The following is a 12399-nucleotide window of genomic DNA, read 5'->3' as shown; positions in this document are numbered from 1 at the left end:
ATATATATATATATATACATATATATATATATATATATATATATATATATATATATATATATATACATATATATATATATATATATATATATATATATATATATATATATATATATATATATATATGTATATATACATATATATATATATATATATTTATATATATATATATATATATATATATATATATATATATATATATATATATATATATATGTATATGTATATCGCTTAAGCCAGTCAAAGAACTAAAATACATATTGACATCTCATCCGTAGAGGTAATAATCCAGTGTCTGATAATATAAATATTGAAGAAAAAAAAATGGATTCATGAAATTTATATATTTATCATAATATTGATTGATTAAAAAGCAGTTGTGGAATTAGTGGGTGGTTTGCAGATACCTTCTGGAATGTTTTCTGGATAGTCGCACACCTAAAAGAAAAAGTAAAAGAAAAAACAAATTAAACCGTTGATTGATTTGGCATGAACTTTGTTCAATAAATAACATAACAATTGTAAAATAAAAATAAAAAACTTGATTAATATCTTGTTGCAGTCAGAATAATCGTCGGGTATGTATGAGGAGATGCATGAATGTGTAGAGGCGAAGATTGTTTTGGAAAGACATATTGGTGTGGCATTCTACTCTCTTCGCGTACCCCTCCGGAGAAGTGGCGTGATGTTTTTTTTCTTCTTCATCACAAAACCATTCATTCAAAACCGGACTGCCGGACGGTCAAATTCCGGGTTGTACACAATCGCCCTGAGGATGTATAAAAAAAAGAAGAAGAAGGAGGAGAAGAATAAAAAAAGAAGAAGAAGAAGTAGGAGAAGAAGAAGGAAAAGAATGAGAAGAACAAGAAGAGTAAGATTTAAAAAACTGAGGATCTATAAAAAGAAAAAGAAGAAGAAGGAGAAGGATAAAAAGAAGAAGAAGAAGAAGAACAAGTAGGAGAAAAAGAAGGAGAAGAAAGAGGAGAACAAGAAGAAGAATAAGATTTAAAAAAATACAAAAGTAAGTAAGAGTCTCTTGCCTTGGGCACAATACTTACATCAAATTCAGGGTTGAACCAGAGTCCAGGGTAGCAGTCGATCAGGATGGGCTCCATATCGAGGCACTTGTAGAAGGTGGAGCAGTCGTCGGGGTTGGGGAACTGCACCACCTCGCCGCCCTCCACCGGCTCCGGGCACGTGGGCAGGTCGGCCAGCACCAGTCCCAATACGGCCAGCAGGAAAAATGCAACTGAGATGAAAGAGATATTAAAAAAGCTGCATGTGGTGTATTGCCAAATGGTCCAAAACAAGGGAAAATATCCAAAGTGTACTAAAAAGGAGGTGCTTGGTACAATGTACTAGGTACTTGGGCAGAATGTGTTAGGAATTTGGCACAATGTAGTGGGTACTTGGGTACAATGTACCGGGTATACCCAAGTGGGTATAATGTACTGGGTACTTTGTCCGCCTCCGTAGTGTAATAAGAGGGATTGTAAAAGCTGTAGTGTACTATACAGATGGCCCAAGAACAAGCAAAAAATATCCAAAGTGCAATAAAAAGTAGGTACTTGGGCATAATGTACTAGGTACTTGGGTACAATGTAATGGGTACTTGGGCACAACGTTCTAGGTACTTGGGCACATTGTACTAGGTACTTGGACACAATGTGATGGGTACCTGCTTGGGCTTATTTAGGCTCAACATTTTAATTTTATTTCGTGTAACCTTATTTCTGTTAATATGACCCTATATTGCTATTTGACTTACATTTTTCCTCTTGTATTCTTGTAAGAATTTGTCAAGTATATAATCGCTCACTCCTTTCAACAACGTCATATATAAAAAAAACTTTGATTTTTCAGGAGATCGTTTTTAAAGTTTAAAAATATAACGAAATGTATTGAAATTAAATATCAAGCCACTTGTTGAACTTTTTACTGTGCAACAGATCTTTTTAGGTAAAACCTGAAGGTTTTTCTCCATTTGAAAAATATTAAGTAAGTTTATTTAAAAAATATATACTTAATATTTTTTCTTTAAAATGCAAAAAACAACACTTTCTGCCCTGTAGCGGGTAAATATTAAGTTAAAAATATGTCGCTTTTGCTGAGATATAGTAAATTTCTGGGCTGAAGAGAGTTGAGAAGGTTTAGGCGTGTGAATCGAATGAATGAAGAATGAATATATATATATATATATATATATATATATATATATATATATATATATTTATATATATATATATATATATATATATATATATATATATATATATATTATATATATATATATATATATATATATATATATACATATATATATATATATATATATATATATATATATATATATATATATTTATATATATATATATGTATATATATATATATATATATATATATATATATATATATATATATATATATATATATATATATATATATATATATATATATATATATATATATATATGTATATATATATGAATGTAGTAGGAAATGGGAGCAGACGAAGACGGAGGAAAACCTGGTATGATCAAATATTTCAACTACTTTAAATTGGTCAGGTCAGGAGTCGGAATCGTCGTGGGTTTGTATGAGGAGATGCATAAATGTGGAATGTGATTGGTATAGCGGCCGATTTTATTTGACTACCCCTGCGGGGAATTGGCGTGATGGTCAGTTAGCTAGTTATTATAAAAAAAATTATAGTTTAAAATATAAACTTTATTAAATTTAATATCGAATTTCCCTACCTTTCATAATTGATTTCTAGCACTGCACACTTTCAAAACGTGAGTAATTAAAAAAATCAATATATGTTGGTTTTTATATTAAGCTTGATTTTATCGTTATCTTTACTGAAGTAGCTGATATTTCTGAGAAAACATGATTAAAAAATAGATAAATAATTCAAATAAATATTTATATAATCAATAATAAACGCAACAACATGTTTTTATTTTAAATTCATTCGTTATTTTGTTAATTATGAGTTGTAAACATGTTTAAATGCGGTGTATGCATATAAGAGAATAATGATAATCCGTTATCCTCGTAGTTAGATAGAGAAGGTTTTAACCCTCCCTTCCCGGTGTTGTGTACCTTGTACACATTGTTTCTAATAACCATAATATCCCTATAAATATAATAAATATTAGGCTGCGATTTTAGGTTATTCATCCATAACATATTGATTTAAAAAATAATATTAAAAAATAATCAGAATTTATCGGGCACATCGGATGTATTTTGTGAATATCGGAAACGAATTCACGTATAAAAAACGCGTGAAGAGTGTACTGGAACCGCGACACTATATTCGTATCTCACTCTTGCATACGTACATACAGTACGTTTTTTTGTATTTTTTGACTAAGTAGATTCTACTTAGTCCAAAATGCAAAAAAACCAACTACAAAAAAATGTCCCTTACTGTGTTTTTAGTTTGGACAGCCGATCCATTGGTGAGATAAAACGACGCTTTTTATTGAACAGATACTCTTTTATTAGTATGTGAGGTTCGAATCCTGTATTATAATCACATACGTGAGAAACGCCAGAAAATATCATTTTCATTTTTATTATTCTAGCTTATAATTTGACCAGTTAATTTATTTACAACATTTTGAGTGTGTCCCAGTACTTGTTCACAAATCTGGATTATCTCAAATTATAGTACTTATTTTTCATATTATCCTTTGACGGTATGACAGTTTGTCAAAAAATAATATGAAAAATAACTCCTATAGTTGGAGATAATCCAGATTTGTGAACAAGTATTTCGATTCAAAATGTTGCATTTAAAGAACCATGCATTTACGATAAATTGCTAATGCATCGATTGTCTGATAGGATATCTGTCTGAAGATATGTTTGAAGTCATTTTTAATTACGTCAGGCCATTTGATGACTATGATAATTGCACTATCGTCAAATAAATTCGAATAATTTTCTTATCAACACTGGTGTTGTCACCTGAATGAAAATCAAATTATCCTTCATTCCAAGACGATGATTACGAAAATTAATTGAATATGACTCATTTTTTATATTTTGAAAATCAATGTTTAAGCAAAAACGACTGCTTTAACAAATAAAATTGATTCACAACATTTAAACGAGTCTAAATCCTTGTTCACATATCTGGGTATGGGATTGTTACTTGGGAGCTATTTTAACATTTTTAACATCTCAATAGATGAAGGAGAATATGGAAGTCTGGACAATAATTTAAATGATGTTAAAAAAATAAATGAGTCTCTGCTATTAAGTAGATTTTTAGAGAGAATATAGAAGTCTGGACGATGATTTAAATGATGTTAAAAAAAAATGAGTCTCTGCTATTAAGTAGATTTTTAGAGAGAATATAGAAGTCTGGACGATGATTTAAATGATGTTAAAAAAATAAATGAGTCTCTGCTATTAAGTAGATTTTTAGAGAGAATATAGACGTCTGGACGATGATTTAAATGATGTTAAAAAAATAAATGAGTCTCTGCTATTAAGTAGATTTTTAGAGAGAATATAGAAGTCTGGACGATGATTTAAATGATGTTAAAAAAATAAATGAGTCTCTGCTATTAAGTAAATTTTTAGAGAGAATATAGAAGTCTGGACGATGATTTAAATGATGTTAAAAAATAAATGAGTCTCTGCTATTAAGTAGATTTTTAGAGAGAATATAGAAGTCTGGACGATGATTTAAATGATGTTAAAAAAATAAATGAGTCTCTGCTATTAAGTAAATTTTTAGAGAGAATATAGAAGTCTGGACGATGATTTAAATGATGTTAAAAAAATAAATGAGTCTCTGCTATTAAGTAGATTTTTAGAGAGAATATAGAAGTCTGGACGATGATTTAAATGATGTTAAAAAAATAAATGAGTCTCTGCTATTAAGTAGATTTTTAGAGAGAATATAGAAGTCTGGACGATGATTTAAATGATGTTAAAAAAATAAATGAGTCTCTGCTATTAAGTAAATTTTTAGAGAGAATATAGAAGTCTGGACGATGATTTAAATGATGTTAAAAAAATAAATGAGTCTCTGCTATTAAGTAGATTTTTAGAGAGAATATAGAAGTCTGGACGATGATTTAAATGATGTTAAAAAAATAAATGAGTCTCTGCTATTAAGTAGATTTTTAGAGAGAATATAGAAGTCTGGACGATGATTTAAATGATGTTAAAAAAATAAATGAGTGTCTGCTATTAAGTAAATTTTTAGAGAGAATATAGAAGTCTGGACGATGATTTAAATGATGTTAAAAAAATAAATGAGTCTCTGCTATTAAGTAGATTTTTAGAGAGAATATAGAAGTCTGGACGATGATTTAAATGATGTTAAAAAATAAATGAGTGTCTGCTATTAAGTAAATTTTTAGAGAGAATATAGAAGTCTGGACGATGATTTAAATGATGTTAAAAAATAAATGAGTCTCTGCTATTAAGTAGATTTTTAGAGAGAATATAGAAGTCTGGACGATGATTTAAATGATGTTAAAAAAATAAATGAGTCTCTGCTATTAAGTAAATTTTTAGAGAGAATATAGAAGTCTGGACGATGATTTAAATGATGTTAAAAAAATAAATGAGTCTCTGCTATTAAGTAGATTTTTAGAGAGAATATAGAAGTCTGGACGATGATTTAAATGATGTTAAAAAAATAAATGAGTCTCTGCTATTAAGTAGATTTTTAGAGAGAATATAGAAGTCTGGACGATGATTTAAATGATGTTAAAAAAATAAATGAGTCTCTGCTATTAAGTAAATTTTTAGAGAGAATATAGAAGTCTGGACGATGATTTAAATGATGTTAAAAAAATAAATGAGTCTCTGCTATTAAGTAGATTTTTAGAGAGAATATAGAAGTCTGGACGATGATTTAAATGATGTTAAAAAAATAAATGAGTCTCTGCTATTAAGTAGATTTTTAGAGAGAATATAGAAGTCTGGACGATGATTTAAATGATGTTAAAAAAATAAATGAGTGTCTGCTATTAAGTAAATTTTTAGAGAGAATATAGAAGTCTGGACGATGATTTAAATGATGTTAAAAAAATAAATGAGTCTCTGCTATTAAGTAGATTTTTAGAGAGAATATAGAAGTCTGGACGATGATTTAAATGATGTTAAAAAATAAATGAGTGTCTGCTATTAAGTAAATTTTTAGAGAGAATATAGAAGTCTGGACGATGATTTAAATGATGTTAAAAAAAAATAAATGAGTCTCTGTTGTTATTAAGCAGATATTTTTAAAAGCTTACTTAAATTAACCACAGATACTGCCGCGAACTCACGCATGAAACGGCATGTAAATCATATCATATTAGTACTGAGAGTACCAACTCTCCGAAACAAACAAAATACAAATTTTTACATGTTGATGAGAACAATTGAAGTTCTCTAAACTAGTAAATTCTGTTTACATTAATAAACTCAAAAGTGGTATTATACAAGTATTTCATTTTAATATTTGGTCTTAATCAAATAATTGTTCAAATGTAATTTTTTGTTATTTATTTCAAAAAAATACTTTATGTTGCTTTTTTTCTCTTTGAGTATTTTTATTGTTTAAAGAGAAATAAAAACGTTTTTTTAACGTAAATATAAGTCATATATGGCGATTAAAAAAAAAACGAATTAAAAATTATTTTAATTAAAAATATTTTATTTCCTTGAAATATGTCAATAAGACTAAAATTCATGGCAGTGATCATATTTTCATTTAACTGTTGAAAAATTATATTTTATAAATTAATACAACAGTTTGAGACTAAATTTGATAAGTTTCATCTTTTTCCGAGTCAAAGTCCAAATAAAAATAAATTAAATTAATTTAAGCTGTCCGGGAGTATGGACGTAAATGAACGTCAGTGCTAATTTTCCTTAAAGGAGTATCGACGTTAATGAACGTCGAAGTCCGTCTGTCAGTTAGTATAATGTAATTTGTAAAGCAATGACATCTGTGGATATTTGTGTATAATTTTGTCGTAATTGAAAAATATTTCAGGTGTTTTAAAAAAAATATTTTAACATTATTTATATCTTCATAATACATCGATTTGATGAAAAAATTTTTTTTTCATGTAAAAAGAACTCACTCCCTAGAGCATGTCGGACATCAATTTTTATACTCCCGGAAAGGTTAATTAATTAATTAAATTAAACAAGGAATAACGTAATTAATAATAAATATTAACAAATAACACAACATAAATAAAAATAATTTCTTTTAACATTTATTAAAAATAATTAAATTTAAATTATTTATCATCGTCATCATCATCATCATCATCTTCTTCATCTAGGTTCAAATTTTTAAATAGGATCCAAAGCTGTTTTATAAAGTTTGCCTCTTTTTCATTCTGCATACTGGTTTCACTCTTTTTGGATTTTTTATTCTTTGCCAGTTTTGTAGTTTCCGTGGTTTCATCAGTTGTGGACTCTGTATTTTCCGTGGTTTCATCGGTTGTCTGAGTGGACTCTGTATTTTCCGTGGTTTCATCGGTTGTCTGAGTAGACTCTGTAGTTTCGGTCGTTTCATCAGTTGCAAAAGTGGATTCCGTGGTTTCAGTTGTCTCATAGGTAGACTCGGTCATATCTGATGTGGAGTCCTCATCTTCTGTAGTGGACTCGTCCGTGTCAAACGATTCAGTCATTGTGATATTCAATGTCTTGTTGATATTGGACTTGACGCTATGTGCTGATTTCATGTATTTAAATTCACATACCTGAAAAAATACAACATGGGATTTTTAAATCAATAAATATATCTCAACAAAGAATTAAAAAATAAAAATTACTATTCGGCATTCTAAGTATTTACAGGGCTAACAATATGTAATTGGCTGGTTTAATCCCTTATACATGCATGACACACGATAGAAAAATTACTAATCAAATAAATTTATAAATAAGTATTGTAAAATGTGCTCTCGTTTTTTTTTATAAATTTATAAATTTAACAAATCACATTGTGATGGTAAATTCACCATTCTACCCATGATTGACAACCATATTACTAAAATTATGGGAAATTGTATGTATATACTCGTACATATATTTGTAAATATATATATATATATACATATATATATATATATATATATATATATATATATATATATATATATATATATATATATATATATATATATATATATATATATATATATATATATATATTATATACATACATACATACATATATCCACGTACAAGCAAATTAAAAAGTTTACATTTTTCAGTACAAGGTTGCCATCTATGTTTGAAAATCATACATATCGCTCACTCCTTGCAAGAACATCATAAATAAAGAAACTTGATTTTTCAGGAGAACGTTTTTAATGTTTAAAAATATAAAATAAAATGTATTAAAAATAAATATCAAGCCACTTATTGATCGTTTTACTGTCCAACAGATATTTTTAGGTAAAACCTGAAGGTTTTTTCTAGATTTGAAAAATATTTAGTTTTTTAAAAAAATTAATTAAGCAATACCTTTTCTTCAAAATGCAAAAACAACACTTTCTGCCCTGTAGCGGGTAAATATTAAGTTAAAAATATGCCGCTTTTGCTGGGATATAGTACATTTTTTAGGCATTCCGAAAACATGCACAACTCAAAATTAACGATTTTTGATATATGACGTTATTGAAAGGAGTGAGCGATATGACAGAATTCAAAATGAAGATATTAAAAGGGAATATAAGGCTGAACTAGGGTTAATTAAAACGATTAAGAAAGGTTTTAAAGGTGGTATGGATGTACGGAGTGAATGAATAACGAGAGATTAACAAATTGTATTTGGAACATGTGAACGTGAGAACAGAACGAGGACGGCTAAAAACATTCGGCACGACCAGAACAATCAGAAATTAAAACCTGGTCGTGTCAAAAGTCTACGTATGAGTATATGACTAGATGTAGGCGGTGCCAGACCGAAAAGTTTGAGAAACTGTGTTTTAGATGATCAACAAACCTTAAGTACAGGATTGAACCAGAGTCCTTCAAGGCATTCCTGTAGAACTGGGACTTCGTTTATACATAGATAGAAAGTGGAATAGTCATCGGGGTTTGCAAGAACGGTAATTTCTCCATCTTCAGATTCAGGACATACTATATGAGGCGGTGGTACAACTTTTGAATAAACTGCTGACGTCAAAACCAATACCACGAAAATTCCTGAAATATAAATGTTATTTATTAGACATTACCGTTATGAATTAGACGTTACTGTTATTTATTAAACGTTACTGTTATTTGAATAACCGGTTACTTAAATGTTATTTTTAAACTAACTAACAAACTAACTATCATGCCGCTTTCCTGAATAAGTAGGTAAAGGAAATATAACGCTACACAAATTTGTCTTTGCAAATAATCTTCGCCTCTTCCACATTTATGAATCTCCTCATACATAGCGGTAGACAGTCAAATCTATTATTTTATTGCATTATCCATGTATAGATTAAAGAGCCATGGTGACATTACACATCCCTGTTTGACAGCTTTAGAGATGCCAAACCAAGATGAAAATGAACCATTTACCCTAATGATTTTATTTTTATGTTGATACTAACTCTGTAGTATGAACGTAATAATGAACATATAAAACAAGGAATAATGCATCAGCCTGAAATATTGTAATTATAATTGCTTTATAGTTAGGAAGTGACATATTCCAGATATCGATATGGTCCGGGAAATCATTGCCAAAGTTTTGCATTCGGTGTATAGGAGTATTGAATCCAAACACTGTCCGGCTGTTATTACAGTAAAATATATGACGGTTTCTCGTGTTTCTGGTTGGGGCGTAAATATTTATAATTTGCAATAACAAGGAAGTATAAAACATGTTTGAAAAATTTTGGACATATTAATCATATCGAATAATTTTCTCCTATCACTCAAATTTATTTTATTAAGTAAACAAAGCAATTTACAAAATTTGAGTTTGTCCAAATACTTGTTCACAAAATTTGGATTATCTCCATTTACAGGAGTTATTTTCATATTATTTTTTGACATCTCATCAAAGATAAAGAAGAATATGGAAGTCTAGGCATTTACGGGGCTGACGACCGCCATAGGCTGGTTTAAGTGATCACTTTACACACGTGTAACATTTACCAATTCTACCCATTATTGACAACCACACTACTCAAATTCTTGGAAGTTTTATAAATATGAACCAACTTAGAAACATTATTCTTGAATCACTAGAACTTTACTAGAGACGTCTATTGGTGAGATGAAAATATGTTTTTATTGAGCAGAAACTCTTTTATTAGTATGTGAGGATTATAATCACACACACGAGAAACGCCAGAAAATATCATTTTCATTTTTATTATTTAAGCTTATAATTTGACCAGATAATTTATTTACAACATTTTGAGTGTTTCCAAATACTTGTACACAAAATCTGGATTATCTAAAATTACAGGAGTTGTTTTCATATTATTTTATGACAACTCATCAAAGATGAAGAAGAATATGGAAGTCTGGGCATTAACGGCTGACGACTGTCGTATGACGGTCGTCAGCCCCGTAAATGCCCAGACTTCCATATTCTTCTTCATCTTTGATGAGATGTCAAAAAATAATATGAAAATAACTCCTGTAATTGGATATAATCCAGATTTGAGAAACAAATATTTGGAGACACTCAAAATGTTGTAAAAAAAGTTCTATTTCAATTAACCTGTTCGGTACTGTGTGTCAATATATTTATTTAATTTTTTAAATCTTACCTTTCATTGTGATGTAAGGACTTGACTGATTTCCGTCCTCACTTAGTAGACTTGTTCACAGCACTAGCACAGAAATGTGACAATAATTACGTTTTATATTAAATAACATATGTTTTCATATTGTCTCCTCGTAAACGATGGAAATTATATGCAATCATATGTCTGTTTAAATTCCTTTATTCAGCCATCTTCATTGTCGTCAGTAATATCGAAACCTTTCGTAAGAATTTTAAACGAGAATCAAGTGGCTGGATCCCTAACGCACCTAACCGCCATTTAATACTTCTTTTTAAATTTAAATTAAAACACTTGATTTTCACGGTATATTTATTCTATGAAATTTTATTTATTTGTTCGGCATTTACTTTGTGGTAAGACATGTTAAAATGATTAAGAAAACAATTCTTTTTATACCACTTTAGTTTATTACTGACCAATAGTTTGGGAAGCTAAACTTCCATCGTCAGGTCTGAAAATTTAGAAAATTTAGAAATCCAAAAAAACCTAAATTTTAATCATAATTTATTAAATAATATATTGTTTCAAAATTCTTCACCTTTGTCAAACACTAATGTTGAAAAAATACACTTTTTGACTTTTACCATAATTTAACGTAATATTGTTTAACATATTTCATTCAATTTGGAAATTGTATATAAGTTTACAATGTTATGAAATCCGTTTTGTATGTTGGTTGAAAATTAGATAAACGTGGAATTTCGACAGATGGTTCTGCCATCAGTTGATAATAAGTGAAAAATAAAGCTTTTAATATTAAACTTTGAATGTGTATAATTTTAGAAAATTCTATTTGCCCAGTTGATTATGAATAATATTTTCATTCCGATTTTACCATGCTGGGGGTCCCAGGTTCGTTTCCGAAGAGGGTTTAAATTATTATAAGTGCTTTTTACTCTTAAATTTATTAACTATTACCCTGGACTGGTACCTGAAGCGTAGGACTAGTCACCTTGCATTTGAATAATAATCGATCAAATAAACTTTGCATCAATTTGTTGCATTACCCAATGCACCATTGGGAAAGAATTAGGGTCAGTAGTAATAAAAAATATATTTATTTAAAATCTAACATTTTTAAATAAAAAAAGGAAAACGGAGTTATGTTACTTTTCGTGTTGTTCTCACATGTGAATTTTTGAATAATAAAATCAACCGTGAAACGAAACAATGTTTAAACATGTTTCCAAACAAACCAATCATTGTCTTTCAATACGAATTTTGAATTAAAATTAATATGTATTTATAATGACAATACAATGTATGGATTTGTAATTGTACATCTTTTTCTTTTAAAATGTAAAAGGAGTTGTATGATACGGGAAAGATATAAATTTTAAAAACAATTCATATTGACCTTGATAGATATAACAAGAGTGTATAGTCCTGTCAGAGATAACCTGAGCATGACTTATTAGTAAGATAAAAAAATCACAGTCGCGATAAAATCAATTTCTCCAAATTGTGTATTAATGTTATACTCTGCGATAAATCATATGAAGCAATTAATCAAAATTTTTCATCGAATTAAAAATAACAAAATAACGATAAACACTTTTAAAAAATAACGGCTTTAAACCCTTTTTAAATAGTTAAAATCCCGACTACGCAACAAAAAAAT

The 12399-nt window shown here is 28.7% G+C and overlaps 2 protein-coding genes across 2 annotated transcripts; both read right to left on the bottom strand.

Annotated features, from left to right (window-relative positions):
• Positions 1–335: 335 nt before the first annotated feature.
• On the bottom strand, positions 336–2784 carry LOC148302870 (endochitinase-like). Its single transcript, XM_088270917.1, has 3 exons — positions 2757–2784; positions 1059–1249; positions 336–438 (listed from the first exon to the last, which is right to left on the bottom strand). Exons 1-3 carry the CDS (start codon positions 2761–2763, stop codon positions 367–369), a joined length of 270 nt encoding a protein of 89 aa, XP_088127043.1. The 5' UTR covers positions 2764–2784; the 3' UTR covers positions 336–366.
• A 4447-nt stretch (positions 2785–7231) lies between these two features.
• LOC148302869 (uncharacterized) lies at positions 7232–10835 on the bottom strand. The gene is made up of 3 exons (XM_088270934.1): positions 10761–10835; positions 8987–9189; positions 7232–7736 (listed from the first exon to the last, which is right to left on the bottom strand). Exons 1-3 carry the CDS (start codon positions 10765–10767, stop codon positions 7269–7271), a joined length of 678 nt encoding a protein of 225 aa, XP_088127060.1. The 5' UTR covers positions 10768–10835; the 3' UTR covers positions 7232–7268.
• Between the last annotated feature and the right edge of the window lie 1564 nt (positions 10836–12399).

Source organism: Brachycentrus maculatus, unplaced genomic scaffold, assembly GCF_059751285.1.
Source record: "Brachycentrus maculatus isolate JH-2025_06_01 unplaced genomic scaffold, ASM5975128v1 h1tg000404l, whole genome shotgun sequence".
NCBI lineage: Eukaryota > Metazoa > Arthropoda > Insecta > Trichoptera > Brachycentridae > Brachycentrus > Brachycentrus maculatus.
Note: the sequence above shows the minus strand (reverse complement) of the source record. Positions and strands in the feature narration are given on the sequence as shown.